This window comes from Epinephelus fuscoguttatus, linkage group LG5 (assembly GCF_011397635.1).
Source record: "Epinephelus fuscoguttatus linkage group LG5, E.fuscoguttatus.final_Chr_v1".
In the NCBI taxonomy this organism is placed as follows: domain Eukaryota; kingdom Metazoa; phylum Chordata; class Actinopteri; order Perciformes; family Serranidae; genus Epinephelus; species Epinephelus fuscoguttatus.
In genome coordinates, this window is record NC_064756.1 from 2755011 (window position 1) to 2771071 (window position 16061).

General features: G+C 44.7%; 1 protein-coding gene across 1 annotated transcript in view; it reads right to left on the reverse strand.

The window, feature by feature from the left end:
- Positions 1-16061, reverse strand: part of sorl1 (sortilin-related receptor, L(DLR class) A repeats containing) — a 123034-nt gene that overhangs the window by 61656 nt on the left and 45317 nt on the right. The window contains exon 6 of the mRNA XM_049575786.1: positions 4545-4725. Within this exon, the coding sequence (XP_049431743.1) occupies positions 4545-4725 (181 nt within the window). The remainder of the gene's footprint in view (positions 1-4544; positions 4726-16061) is intronic.

The window sequence follows — 16061 nt, forward strand, 5'->3', positions numbered from 1 at the left end:
ATGTATTTGTCAATGAACAATGTCAGTTGCAATGAGGCCAAATTGTAACGCAACCTTTGTTAAATGTTGCTGTTGTTCCTGACCTCATATGAGTAGCGGGAGCGGCAGCAGTTGAGTCAGCAGGGACTCAGCTTGGGAACTGGAGGGTCACCGGCTCAAGTCCCTGTACGGGCCAATTATAGAGTGTGGACTGCCAGCTAGGGAGGTGCCAATGAGCCTCCTGGGCACTGCCGAGGTGCCCCTGAACAAGGCACTGAATCCCAAACTGCTCAGGGTGCCTGTCCATGTGCAGTCCCCCCCCCCCCCACTCTGACATCTGCCCATTTAATGTATGTACGAGTTCCGTCTGTGCATGTGTGTGTATTTCAGGCCTGAGTGTGTATGACAAGAGAGTGAAACAGAAATGAATTTCTCCTCAGGGATTAATTCAGCATATCTTCATTTTCTCTGAAAACTTTTAGCCTCTAGGCTAAGTTATACAATGTAAAATGCCACAGACTTATGCTAATAATGTTAGCATGTTGCATTTGTGGGGAAACATGTCCAGTATAAGACAATACATTTGTCTGTTAATCCTGTGAGTTATAATGAAGCTGATTTATGTTCTTGGGTTTAACGCTGTCTCTATCAAGCCGTGTTTAATGTGTGTTTTAGAGGTGTAACTGCAGAGCAACACAGACACACCACTGCACAAGTATAAATGTTAACAGCGGCGTAGGCCACGTGCGTAAACTCTGCATAGACTCTGAGCTGACGCACGACTATAAATCTGCCTTTAAAATGATTGTGATTGACTAACAGACGCACGGTGCTAAGAACAAAACTGGCCGGTGAACACGTGCCATGCAGCCACCATTAATTTTGCATGCACACAACATTTCTACACACATTAGTGAATGAGGCCTGTCGTCTCTGGTTCACAGTCTGCACACGCCTGTTCTCCCATCACGCTGCTCCATGTTGTGAGCAGTAAAGTGAACCACACTCAGCAGCGGTTGGCCTCTCAACACTGTGAGGTTAACCTCTGAGTCTTATTGGACCACATTAGTAATTGGAAATGAGGATTGCTCATTAGTTCTGACCACATTAGCCAGTGGGAATTATTAAGGCTGCTGTATATTCCTTCTACTTCATTAGCCCAGTGCTAAACACTGCCTGCCTGCTGTGGCCACAGTAAATGGCACCATATGCAGCGTGCATCTGCATTAACAGATGACAACACGTTCACAGAGTACACAGATTTTCTTTCTCAATCAAGTGTTACGAGTGTATAGAGGAGCAGATAGTGACAGATCCAGTCGTTTAAACAAGTGCCTGTTCAGTGTAGAACTGAAAACTATTCTGTGGAAAAACATCAATCTTCATCTGAAGCAGCGACGAGTGGAACGTTAAAGCATGTGAGCAGTATGCAAATAGCCACTTCATCACAGCAGCGAGACTCAAAGCACCATTAGATGTATTAACTTCGCATTGTGAACCATCTGATATCAATTATCACATCACACAAATCCTTCACAGCGACCTCTCCTTACAATCAACTGTGTCTGAAACACTGCGGCTCCAGGCTGCCGTCGTCATCCCACGCCGACGCGCGAGGCGGAGGAAAAGCAAATCTGTCCGAGGCGGCCTGTGAAACAAGGGAGGAGATGAGATCCAAATCATATTCGCCATCTGCTCGGCTGTCTGTGTGTCTGCTGCCGAGCTGAAGCGTCTTCTACACAAACACTGGAGACTAACAATGACAAACATACAGCGCTTCACATTACCGCCGGCCAAATATTGATCTAACGGCTGTTACACTCAGCACATTATGCTGAGGTGGGAAACTGGCTGCTCGCTACACGGCTTAACTGTGCTGTTATACAATGTAGGCTTTTAAATATGTATGCAGGTGCACAGCAGGAAATGGCTACTGTCACTTGGTACATTTCCGTTGGTGTCTGGCGCAGTTTGAATAAAGACTTGTCGATGGGGAGGATATTATTTAACCACAGGAAACTACAGACAACACACACACAGCACCGAGGAACCAGCGCCGATAACAGTGAATAAAAAAGCTCTGTCTTTTTGATTTCCTCTAAATCTCACAACCATTACCTCCAAGCTTATCTCACAGTGTGATTTTTCTCTTCTCCTCTATGAACTGTAGCGCAATATTCCTTTGTTGAAGCTTTGACAAGTAGAGAACGTCACACTGGACCGAGCTCCTTTAATCAGTAACAGTGAATGTTATTCAGCTCTTCTTAAAGTCAGCACACACACACAGATACTCTAGCTCTGCCCCACGAAATAGGAGATTTGCATCATCAGTTGGACACCTGTCAGCCGACCCATAGCTTCAAGTTGAGATGTCGTTTTTTGGGGGGACTTCTTGGTCCCTAGATTTTGCCGCAGAGTGACGCTCCTCATTGGTACAGTCAGCTGCAGATGTGATGCAGCGGCACAGAGGCAGTGTCAATAACTGACTGTGAGCACAGGAGCAGGAAGTGTGGGGCTTTTTTTCAGTGACTTTAACAAAACATTTGACAAAGTGCCGGAAGAACTGTGAGGACGGTTTCGCCAGCTAGCATCTAGCTAGCTACTTTAGCAGCTTTTAACTAGTGTGGCCGTTAGCTAGCTTAGCAGTTGAGTTTACGTCAGTGAGCGAATCAAAAGCGCAGCATTGCAGGACTCATCCTGGGACATCGGAGGGTTTTTGGCATCAGCCTTTTGGATTTTTTTTAAATGAAGGACCTGGTTAGGCAGCGACTTCTGGATTTACCGTGGTCAGGACGGTGCAGTGCCACTGAACTCTGAGCTCCATCATACATGCTACATAGAGTTTCACAGACTGTAACAGTGACACATCTGTGGAGCCAACCGTTTTATTGTTCAGTGTGTTTATTCCAACAGTTTGTTGATACATTAAATGACAAACGTATTTGGGTGTCTGGTTACTTTGTGGTGACTGTGATTATAGTTCACACAAGAGCAGGGAAGCACCTTGAATGTGTGTGTGTATGAGAGAGCTTGTGGGAGTGTCACATATTTTAAGTCTTGTTTATGCTACAACAGCTGCTACGCTCACTTGTTTGACTCCCTCTGAAAATTTTTGTGTGTGGACAAAACACACGACATGTGTTAGGTAATGAGACTTACAGGTGGTGGTAGGGGTCATTTTTCAGGCCGGCTGTTTCCCACTGCTTCCAGTCTTTATGCTACGCTAGGCTAACCATTAGGGATGAGCAAGTACACCATTATCTGTATCTGTGTCTGTGTGTTCAACCAACTAAAGTATCTGTATGTGATCAACAACAAACAAATCAGGCCCCTCATCTCGTCTGATGCTGCTAAATCTTATCTCCATTGCATGATTCTGTCTCATATTGAGGACTGTTTCGTGATATGGTCGTTTGCTGGAAACCAATTGAACAACTCTACAAAAAGCCATCAAGGTATTCACCAAAAAACCATATTCCTCCCATCACTGTCCAATTCTTGCGAGGTACAATTTATTGAGTTTTGAACATTTAAAAACTTTTAAATACAGCTGCCTCACCTATAAAACCCTCAACGGGCTGGCTCCTCCCCCGTTGGAGTTTTTTTTAAACGGAGAGACAACACGCTCAGTACCAGATCTGCCTCCAGAGGGGACTGCGAGGTGCAGTTCAGATGAACCTTTATAGGCCAAAATTCCCTTACTGTAAAGGGCAGTGTAGGATGGAACAGTCTCCCAACATCAGTCAGAGACAGTCCCACTCTCACTACTTTTAAAAAACAGCTTAAAGGATGGCTACTGACTCATCAAATCTGCACCCATGAATGAATCATTGATCAGCCCTCTCATACAGTTCTCTACTGTAGCCCCTTGTTGAATCTACTGTATAACTGCTGCTAATATTGTTGTGCACTTTATATGTTGTTGATTTAACTGTTATTCATGGTATGTCTGTCTGTCTTTTAAATGTGAGGACTACAGATGGAAATTAGCTTCTAGCTAAATCCGGCATATTTACATGACGTCATGTATTTGTACCGATTGTTCATTAATATGCACGGTCCTCTTCAAATAAACAAATAAAGTAAAGTGTACACAAAATGGGCGGAGTTTATGCCATAAGTGGGTGAAGTTTAAATTGGAAGTTGTTATTTTAAGCTTGAAATTTATGTGAACTGATCAGAGGTTGCAATATTTATTACCTATGAGAAACGTATTTACAGAACAGCCTCAGATTGAAGCTTCGCATCATTTGTTATCGTAATAGATTAAACACAGACACCCAAATGAGGATTTTCCAGGTAATGAAACTCGCATGATACTCGTACTCGTAAAAAGTACCAGATACTCGTTTCATCAAAGTATTCGGCTCAACCCTACAAACCATGCCCAAACTTCACCTACGTTATTAACCAACAGGCACAGCATGGTAACGATATTAAATAAGTTCCAAATAACAGGATCTGACTGACACGGTGGTAAAACACCTCGCCCTGTCAAGTTTACTCAACTAACCAAACATGTTTAACGGCTGAGCGTTCAGCTGCCCCTCCCCCGCCTCTCTTACCCGTGTGGTGGTGGCGAACAGGTACTTGTCTCGGAGCTGGAAGCTGTCCACCTGCTCCAGGATCACTCTGCGGTTCTGCTCGCTCTGGAAGAAGTCGGTGCTGCTGAGGATGGTGGAGACGCCCTGGGGCTCGTGTCTCTGGACCAGCACTGTGGTGGGGGGGTCGTAGGGCTCCACGCCCCTGTGATGGGGGACAAGAAGGAGGGAGGGAAGGAGCGGGGATGGCAGAAGGTGGATTGGAGGGAAGTAGGTACAGAAGGGAAGAGGAAGGATGAAGAATGGAGAACCATTATGTTAGCCAGTTTGTCCTGAAATAACACAAACACAGTCTTTATGGACGCCAAAGCAAAATGAAATAAATCCAATAAATCCTGTCACATCTCTGTTTTTATGGAGCTGCATTTTATATTTGTCCTCACCAGTGTTTCTCTGTGGCTGTCGAAATTCAAGTATTTCTGTCCTCTGTCTTTGGGCGATAATTCAATACAGTCATTTATCGACTTTCGGAGAAGTCCTACTGCGATGAGACGACCACATCATGCTGTAATTTAAACCAAAATTCTGTTTTTTAAGACAACCAATTAAATATGCAATTGATCGTGATTAACTATTGAAACTCAGCGTTTAATCAAGTTTTTAAAAATGAATTGTGAAACAGCTCTACTAAAAGCAATGCTGTTTCTTAGGGTGTCATGTCAACGGTCTTGTGCAGAGGTAAGTGTTCTGTAGGAATATGGTTATCAGAATGAGTTAAGTCGATCTACATTTTGCCGATAGGTAAGTGCGAGTATGAAGTAAAATGATGTTACAGTATTTTTTAAAGATTTGTAACATTAGAAATGTGAACTTTCACGAAGAAAGGCTTCACTCATTTTTACAAAAAGAAATTAAAAAAAGGATGAATGAAATCAGATAAAATGTGTGTGGTAGTTAAGACTATTTATTGACTTGTTGTAACATTGAATTTAAGACATTTTAAGACTCTTTAAGGACCCGTACACATCCCGTTTATTTGCTTTTTATGCACGACAATATCAATTCATCATCAGTATCGGCCAATATCATCTTTAAAATGAACTGTTAGAATTGGCCAACCTGCTTTTTCTTATTTTGCAAAGTGAATGAATATTACATACATGGCAAAGTATTTCATGTCTTCATCTGCTGGTGGGCCGTCGTGATAAGAGTATGCATGTATAATACGATGTTAATTCCACTGCAGAAGAGACCTGATGATCACTAAAATCAGGTGGGGAAAAATGGATATATCGATATCCGTATCTGTCAAATGAGCTATTTAGGGCTGCCACTAAGGATTATTTTCATTGTCGACTAATCTGTCAATTATTTCTTTGATTAGTCGACTAATCATTTCATCGAAAAATGTGTTAAAATGTTGAAAAATGTCGGTCTGTCTCGCCCAAACCCCAAAATTATGTCATCTAATGTCTTGTTTTATACTCACGCCAAAGGGTTTTAGTTCACCGTCGTGGGAGAGTGTGTAAAGCTGCCAATATTTGAATGTAAGCAGCTGCAGTAAGAGTATTTTGGGGTACTTTTATAGTACTTTTCTATGGAAAATGACTCAAACCGATTAGTCGACTACTAAAATAGTCATCGATTATTTTAATAGTCAATTAGTCATCGATTAGTCGACTAATTGTGGCAGCCCTAGAGCTGTTAAATATCGGCACACCCGACATCAGTAAAACATCTAATATTGTGCATGAGTGCTTTTTAATTCTGGGTCAGTTGTTGATTTAGTAAAGATGGGGCTGTGTCTCAACTGCAATGACAAAGCGTTTTTAATTCTACTGCTAACCTCTCCCTCACGCTCCCACCAACACCGTCTCGTGTGTCTCTAATGCAGAACCATTGTCTAAACGCCCGTTAAGGGTCAGAAATGTCCCCTGGATCCTTTCATGCCGTTCTGCTCCTTTAATCCATCTATGCCAAAGTGGTTCGGCACAGCCTTCTGATGGAGTGACTGACTAGCCGACACAGCCATCCTTGGGGCTCTGCGCTCCTCGTAGCAGAGTTAAAATGTCCCAGCTGTCTCGTTTCAAAGTCAAAAACATTTAATGTTATTGATATTTCCTGAGGGGCCAAACAGTGGTTAGCACTGTCAACTCAAAGCAGGGTTTGAATCACATCCCTGTTCCTTCTGTGAGGAGTTTGCATGTCCCCTCTGTGGTTAAGTTTGCTCAGAGTATTGTGTTATGTCCTCACACTACCCAGACATGAAGAGAATTATTTTTGTATGCAATGCAGTGGTATCCTGCAAATCCTCCATGTGTTTTCCTTTAAGACGTCAGTCCAGCATGGTGAACTTTACTCAACATTTTCAGAGGTGTCACTCCAAAAAAAAGGGCCAAATTCACCACCTCAAATGACTGCATTATTCTGTCTGTCACTCTTTCTGAGGCTTTTCATTCTGACAAAGAATCCTTGTCATTTTCTGCTATAAACAATGGCAAAATTTCAAGGTAGTAAATGTCAGCACAAACCACAGCATGTTCAAAACAAAAATATCCGTCTGTGTGTCAACCCTGAAAAACAGCATGATCAGACTATTTGTGGCCACGAGTGTGCAGCAGGGGTGTTCCAAAACCGTGGCCCGCAGAGTCGGCCAGAATGAATGAAGGAGGTTCACTGGGTCTTATCGTCTGCCTTCCAAATCAGAGTGTTTTCCTCCAGAGTCTCGAGAGCCGAACAGAGAGCGCAGTGTCTCGGCTCGGCCCTGCCTCTGTGGCATTCTTTCAAAGGTCCCTGTTCAACTGATGGACACTGTCTGGGCTGAGAGTGTGGAGGGCTATTCACAGTCTGTCTCTGTCCCTTCCTTTGAATCCATGTCTGCCCCTTCCAAACACTTCCTTAACACCCGCCCTCCCACGTTCTGGCAGTTTCTTGTTTTCTGCCAGTTCTGTTTGTCATTGGATTTGAGATTCTGTGAAATGTTTCTGAAGGAAAAAGCCACCCTTCCTAGATTAAACTGTCCACAGCCAAGTTTCCAGTAAGTGTGACGATATTCAGGCCAAATATTCCACGACTCCTCACACACAGAGAAACGAGTCGTCATAACTGAGCTCAACACTTCCAAATTAAAAACTTAGATTTATCGATAAATAACTATTTAATCAATAAAGCCGTCACTGTTGGGTCACCCAGTGACTTAGTGGGTAGAGCAGGCATCTCATATATGAAGGCACTCTCCTTGCCCCAGCAGCCACAGGTTCAATTCCAGCCTGCAGCTGTTTGCTTTATGTCACAAGGTAACATCACAAGGTAGCGCCACAAGGTAACATCACAAGGTAGCCTCACAAGGTAGTGCCACAAGGTAACATCACAAGGTAGCCTCACAAGGTAGCCTCACAAGGTAGCGCCACAAGGTAACATCACAAGGTAACGTCACAAGGTAGCCTCACAAGGTAGCGCCACAAGGTAACATCACAAGGTAACGTTACAAGGTAGCATCACAAGGTAGCTTCACAAGGTAACGTCACAAGGTAGTGTCACAAGGTAACGTCAAAAGGTAGTGTCACAAGGTAACATCACAAGGTAGCGCCACAAGGTAACATCACAAGGTAGCCTCACAAGGTAGTGCCACAAGGTAACATCACAAGGTAGTGTCACAAGGTAACATCACAAGGTAGCGCCACAAGGTAACATCACAAGGTAGCCTCACAAGGTAGTGCCACAAGGTAACATCACAAGGTAGCCTCACAAGGTAACGTCACAAGGTAGCGCCACAAGGTAACATCACAAGGTAACATCACAAGGTAGCCTCACAAGGTAGCGCCACAAGGTAACATCACAAGGTAACATCACAAGGTAGCCTCACAAGGTAGAGTCACAAGGTAACATCACAAGGTAACATCACAAGGTAGCCTCACAAGGTAGCGCCACAAGGTAGCGTCACAAGGTAGCCTCACAAGGTAGCGCCACAAGGTAACATCACAAGGTAGCCTCACAAGGTAACGTCACAAGGTAGCGCCACAAGGTAACATCACAAGGTAACATCACAAGGTAGCGTCACAAGGTAGCCTCACAAGGTAGCGCCACAAGGTAACATCACAAGGTAACATCACAAGGTAGCGTCACAAGGTAGCCTCACAAGGTAGCCTCACAAGGTAGCGCCACAAGGTAACATCACAAGGTAGCCTCACAAGGTAGTGCCACAAGGTAACATCACAAGGTAGCCTCACAAGGTAACGTCACAAGGTAGCGCCACAAGGTAACATCACAAGGTAACATCACAAGGTAGCGTCACAAGGTAGCCTCACAAGGTAGCCTCACAAGGTAGCGCCACAAGGTAACATCACAAGGTAACATCACAAGGTAGCATCACAAGGTAGCATCACAAGGTAGCGTCACAAGGTAACGTCACAAGGTAACATCACAAGGTAGCGTCACAAGGTAGCGCCACAAGGTAACATCACAAGGTAACATCACAAGGTAGCCTCACAAGGTAGCCTCACAAGGTAGAGTCACAAGGTAACATCACAAGGTAACATCACAAGGTAGCCTCACAAGGTAGCGCCACAAGGTAACATCACAAGGTAGCGTCACAAGGTAGCCTCACAAGGTAGCGCCACAAGGTAACATCACAAGGTAACGTCACAAGGTAGCGTCACAAGGTAGCGTCACAAGGTAGTGCCACAAGGTAGTGTCACAAGGTAACGTCACAAGGTAGTGTCACAAGGTAACGTCACAAGGTAGCCTCACAAGGTAACGTCACAAGGTAGCCTCACAAGGTAGAGTCACAAGGTAGCGTCACAAGGAAGCCTCACATGGTAACGTCACAAGGTAGCATCACAAGGTAGCCTCACAAGGTAGCGCCACAAGGTAACATCACAAGGTAGCGCCACAAGGTAACGTCACAAGGTAGCATCACAAGGTAGCCTCACAAGGTAGCCTCACAAGGTAGCCTCACAAGGTAGCATCACAAGGTAGCCTCACAAGGTAGCCTCACAAGGTAGCATCACAAGGTAGCCTCACAAGGTAGCGCCACAAGGTAACATCACAAGGTAGCGCCACAAGGTAACGTCACAAGGTAGCCTCACAAGGTAGCATCACAAGGTAGCCTCACAAGGTAGAGTCACAAGGTAGCGTCACAAGGAAGCCTCACATGGTAACGTCACAAGGTAGCATCACAAGGTAGCCTCACAAGGTAGCGCCACAAGGTAACATCACAAGGTAGCGCCACAAGGTAACGTCACAAGGTAGCCTCACAAGGTAGCATCACAAGGTAGCCTCACAAGGTAGCCTCACAAGGTAACGTCACAAGGTAGCCTCACAAGGTAGCATCACAAGGTAGCCTCACAAGGTAACGTCACAAGGTAGCCTCACAAGGTAGCATCACAAGGTAGCCTCACAAGGTAGCCTCACAAGGTAACGTCACAAGGTAGCCTCACAAGGTAGCATCACAAGGTAGCCTCACAAGGTAGCCTCACAAGGTAACGTCACAAGGTAGCCTCACAAGGTAGCATCACAAGGTAGCCTCACAAGGTAACGTCACAAGGTAGCCTCACAAGGTAGCATCACAAGGTAGCCTCACAAGGTAACGTCACAAGGTAGCCTCACAAGGTAGCATCACAAGGTAGCCTCACAAGGTAACGTCACAAGGTAGCCTCACAAGGTAGCCTCACAAGGTAGCCTCACAAGGTAACGTCACAAGGTAGCCTCACAAGGTAGCATCACAAGGTAGCCTCACAAGGTAACGTCACAAGGTAGCCTCACAAGGTAGCATCACAAGGTAGCGCCACAAGGTAGCGTCACAAGGAAGCCTCTAATGGTAGCGTCACAAGGAAGCCTCACAAGGTAGAGTCACAAGGTAGCATCACAAGGTAACGTCAAAAAGTAATGTCACAAGGTACCAACACGAGGTCACATCTGAAGATTAGGTCACAAGGTAGGGTAACAAGGCAACGTCAGAACCTAGCATCACAAGGTAGCATTGCAAGGTTATGTCACAAGGTAAGGTCAAAAACTAACATCAGAATCTAGCATCACCAGGTAGCGTCACAAGGTAAGGTAACAAGATAAAGTAAGAAAGTAACGTTAGAAGGTAATGCCACAAGGTAACTTCACAAGATAACATCTTAAAGTAACCTCACAAAGTATTTTCACAAAGCAATATCACAGTAAGGCAGTTGCATTTTGCAAAGTCAGAAAACAGTGTTACCTTTAGCCTCAACTTTAGCTAGTGGTCTCACACTTACATGATAAGCATGGCTCACTAGTCTCCCCCACTGTGTGTTATCTTAAATAACTACAGAATAGTTAATTTATAGAACAACAGGGTGTGATGACACGACTCAGCCTGTTGCACTAATAAACTGCAGACTGTCTGACTAATTTTCCCCTCACGTTTGTTCAGTAACTTAAAATTTTGATTACTGTCAACATGTGATCCGTTTTATTTGAAGGAATAAAAAAAAAAGCCTTAACAAGCAATTTTAACTTGCAAACATGTATTTGCTCTTTTCCTTTCTTGAGTAGTGACATTCAGTTCCTCCATTTCCATATGTCTTTCTCGTTAACCTTTCCCCTCTGCCCACCCTCCTCCCCTGTTCCCGTTGTTTCCTCCAATGCATTTAAAATCACTCTGTCTGCAGGATTTGTATCATTGTCTGTAATCCATATGGAAAAAGAGATTGTACTTCTCATTGTATGCACAGAGGATTTTACTCAGTCTGTCTCCTAGCAGAGAGATCAGGGGATTAGGAGTTGGGCTGGGGACCACCCCATCACACTGGGTTGGTTTTAAACGTATCCAGAAGCAGGCTGAGAGTCAGGCTTGAGTCTCGTTAGCTTTCACCGCCTTGAGACTGATCCGCAACACAACAGTAGTGGCCCTTGCTAAAGCCAGAACAAACGGGATTAAATCCAAATTGGATGGAGCCATGGGGGGGAGGGTGGGGGCTGCCTTTGTCCTCAGATAATTTAGAGATGGTGTGACACTGCAGTGGTGCAGCTTTAACAGACTTCATCAGATCTCACTGGCTGACATCTACATGCCAGACAATCTATAAACGTGGGATGACCAAACACAAAATTCAGTGAAAAATGATGATAGCTGAGCAGTAGTAGACCCTTGCTTCTGCATCAAATTGATGCTAAGCCTACATCGTAGCCTGACGTGCACCTCACCAGAAATGTAACTACACGTCACAGTGACGCAGACCTCCTGTCTTGATTTACTTTAATTTCACAGATAAGAAACAATAAATTGTGAAGACAATAAAGCCTCCACAAAAATAGCATTTTAAGTCCTGTGTGTGATTTATCCTGGCTGAAATATGAGTAGTTGAAATCTCCGCTCATCACTAGGCTAATTTATACAATGTAAAATGCTATAGGCTTGTGCTAATAACGTTAGCATGTTGTATTTGTTTGGAAAACGCGTTTAGTATAAGACAGTTGTTTTGTCAGTGAACCTTGTGAGCTGTAATGGAGCTGAAGTTTGTAATGTTACCTTTGTTAAATGTTGCTGTTGTCCCTGGCTTCATATGAGTAGAGGAAATGTCTGCTAGCTGCTAGGCTAATTTATACAATGTAAAATGCCATAGGCTTGTGCTAATAACGTTAGCATGTTGTATTTGTGGGGAAAATGTGTCCAGATAAAGACAAGTGTTTGTCTGTGAATGCTGCGAGTTATAGTGAAGCTGATTTGTGTACTTGTGTTTGAAACTGTCTCTATTAAGCCATGTTTAATGTGTGTTTAATGTGTGTTTACTGATGTTTAATGAGTGTTCAATGTGTGTTTAATGTGTGTTTACTGATGTTTAATGAGTGTTCAATGTGTGTTTAATGTGTGTTTAATGTGTGTTTTGAATCAACTAAACTTTACAGCACCTCACAGACACCCACTGCCAACTAGTCTTTCGTAGGTGTAACTGCAGAGCAAGACAAACACAGCACCGCCTGAGTATAAATGTCCACAATGGTGCAGGCCACGTGCGTAGTCTCTGCAAAGGGCTGCCACACAAGTATAAATCAACCTTTAATAGGACCATTCACGTTTTCACCTCAGCCACCGTAATTCTACCCTGGAAATCCAGAGTTCCCGAGAGAGCACAATTTGAATTTGCTCAGCGAGTCACTCTGGCAATCAGGAATGATGCTCATTACCCATGCTGTTGGAGCCGAGCTGCACCAATCACATCGGTGTATCTGATATAGGCGGGCCAGAGGCGAGCTAAACAGATGATGACAGCGCTGCGATGACCAAGTCCGGAATCAGTCAGTAAACATTGCAAGATGGCTACGGATGAACACCAGTTGTTTGAAGAAAGAGGAACAGAAGACGGCGCTCGAGTCTTTCCTTTGCAAGAAGAACGTTTTTGCTGTTTTGCCGACCGGATACAGCAAGAGTCTAATCTACCAGTTAGCTCCGCTGGTAGCTAAGCTCTGGATACGTCACCCCGTGTATTGCTTTGATGGTCGTAGTGTTATCCAGTTGCGTGCAGTGATATTTACAAATGCATGCTTGGTGCCGCCTCTCGAGTTGGGCCATTTGCATTACTCATAGCCAGACCCTAAATCTTTCTAGATTTGGGTCTGGATTTCCAGGCTACCGTAGTTCTCCAACAGTCTTGGCACATGGGAGAAGTTTCAGTTGGTTAAAATCTGCAACCTCACCACAAGGTGCCGCTAAATCCGCAAGAGGACAGGAGGCCAGGGGCCAGTCGCAGTAGCCCTGCACAGGTCAGGTGTATGCAGGGGGGTTTGTAGGATTTGAGAAGTTTCAGGGCTTATCCAGTGCCTCTGTCCAAACTGGTCTACCTCCAGTCTTATCAAATACCAATCGGCCAATCAGCATCAGACACAGAGGAACCCATTTGGCAGCATTTGTTGAAGCTCCAGGAAACTACAGAGATAAAACAAGAGGGTAACTCTGCACTGGGCCAACCTTCTTCAGACTTTTTCAAGGAAGCCCATTGTTGGTTTCAAGTGTGAAACCAAAAGTCAGTCGAGGTGATCTGATAACAAAGCAGTGTGCTTAGTTTCAGTCCACAAAGTTTGCCCTGAATACTTCTGTCAGGTTTTGTAAGAATGAGGAAGTATTGTTGTCAACACTGATGCTCTTGTCATAAAAAAAGCTTCCTGTAGTTGGTTTCCACCGTATCAGTATTCAAGTGCCTTTCAAGCCAACAATGTAGTGAACCTGATCTAGGTGAGGTGTGTAGGTGGATGTGCGCAGCCTCACTGTGTGTGTTGTGTCTTTATCAGTGACAGATACACACAGAAAAGTAATTTAGCTTTACCAAGGTGCAGCGGTGGGGGCGACCTGCAGCTACATGTGACCTGTCTGAATACGCTCCCGTCTAGCTCCCACTCGGACAGGAGGAGATACATTTATTCATCTGAATACTCATTAATCACACAGCAGACATCAGAGCGGTGTAACAGATAGAGTGTTGTTCAGTGTCGTTTCCTCATTTCCCCTCAGCTCTTGTTTTCTAGACTCTTAAGCGCTGCCTTGTACGCCGACTGCTTTCATTTCAATTTAAAGTAACAGACCGCTGAAGCGTTGGCACGGAGAAGGGAGACGCAATCACTGATTCCATTGTCTGGCTGCTGGCAACCATCCAGCTCTAAAGACTTTACAGAAAGGCTACTTCCAAACCAAAGATGCTAATTAGCTTTAGTCAAACGAGGTTACAGGAGACAATAAATCAACTATTTTGATTCCCAGCAGGAGGAAGCTTTTCTCCTGTTGTGAGGAAAATGCTGCTGGTCCATTTACGTTGGAATACAAATCAATCTGGAGCTGACAAATGAGGTCTGACTGCAGTGAGTCACGTTGGATTGTTTGTAAAGAGTAAATAATCCAGAGCACAATTAGTTAATCCACCGATCTTAACGAGGATCAGCAGCATGACGAAGAAGCTACAGGGCCGCTGGTGACATTATGCACAATAACGCTTTCATTTATGTTTACAAATTTGAACAGAACATAAATATTGGATGACAAGCTGCATTTGAGTACCCAAGAACAGTTAATATTAGATACTTTAAGACTTTTACTCAACTTATATTCCGATGGGCGACTTTAACTTCTCCAATGTCATTTACTGGTATTTCTTTCTGATATCTGCAATTTAACTCAAGTGTTTGCGTTCAGGTACTTCCTCCACCACTGAGCACCATTTATCCTGCCTGGACTCTGGGGATATCTTGTATTAATGTGAAATTGAAAGGGTATCTGTGAGTGGCTATGCACTTACTGAATAATAGATGTAATACAGACGTCAATAATGTCAGTAATAACCTGAGGTAGCAAAACCTCATAATATCAGCGAGACATCCAAATGCATTCAGTCTCTGGAGACAGAGTGGAGGGTAAAAACTCATCTTAGAAGCATCAACCAGCCCGGGCAGAGCACTGGGCACCAGTAAACAGTAAGTTAACACCGCAGGGGCCCTGACAAACCAAGCAGACTTTTAAAGCCCTGTTTCCACCAAACACTCTTGGTACAGGACCTCTGAACCCAACAGTAACCCTTCAGACCCTTCAGTACCTAGAGCCTGGCACCAGCTGCTGCAAGAGGCAGCAAAACATCCTTTATTTTATAGTTGTAGTTTACTGATGTATGAACGGAGGTTACATAAAACCAGAGTGAGCGTCCTCTACTGACCAATCAGACTGCAGGGTTTCTAGCTCCACCTTTTAGTACCAGATCTGTGTGCTAGGTACCCCAACAGAGGGGGGACCAAACATGGGGATGCTAAGGAACGCTTCTGTTGGTACTAGAGTTGGGAGATCTTGTCCATATCCTATCGTCCTATCACCATCTAGTGAAATCGCTGATGAACGATATCGTCGCTGGGGGGGGGGGGGGGAGGGGGATGGCTCCTTAATTAGCAAGTTGACTTTACATAGACAGCATATCGCTCCGCAACATGCGCGTTAAGGCCCGAACATACTCGGACGGAACATACGCGGAACGGATTCTGCGCGGACTCAAAGCGGATGTCTGCAAGCCCTGTGCGCGCAAAGCTCAGATTTTACGATGCTCCGCGCACCAGTGACTGCTCGGCATGTATTTTTCACGTCGCAGGGATTTTTCACGGACATTTTTACAGGAAACTACAACGTGGAAGTGCACTCGCCTATGAAAGCCCGAATGACTGCGGACATCCCTCGCGGAGTCCGCTCCGCTTATAGTACGCCTGAGTATGCTTGTGTCGAGCGGGCGGAGGCGTTGATCCCACCCTCCGCTCTTTCACTAAGCAGCCTCCCTCTGTCTCCTCTCACTCAGCCTCGTTCAGCCTCGATCTCATCAGCATGCTCCACACACGTGCATCGTGAAACAACCCTTCTATCGCCCATCGGCACAACCCTAGTTGGTACCATCCACAACTTTCACTGTGGAAATGGAAAAAATGCGACTGAACTGAACTGAACTGAACTGCTGGGTGGAAACAGGGCTTTATACACAGCACTGTGAGGGGGCATAATGCCGTGACACTCCCAACTTGAACAGACAATGTAAAAGTGTTTTATAGATT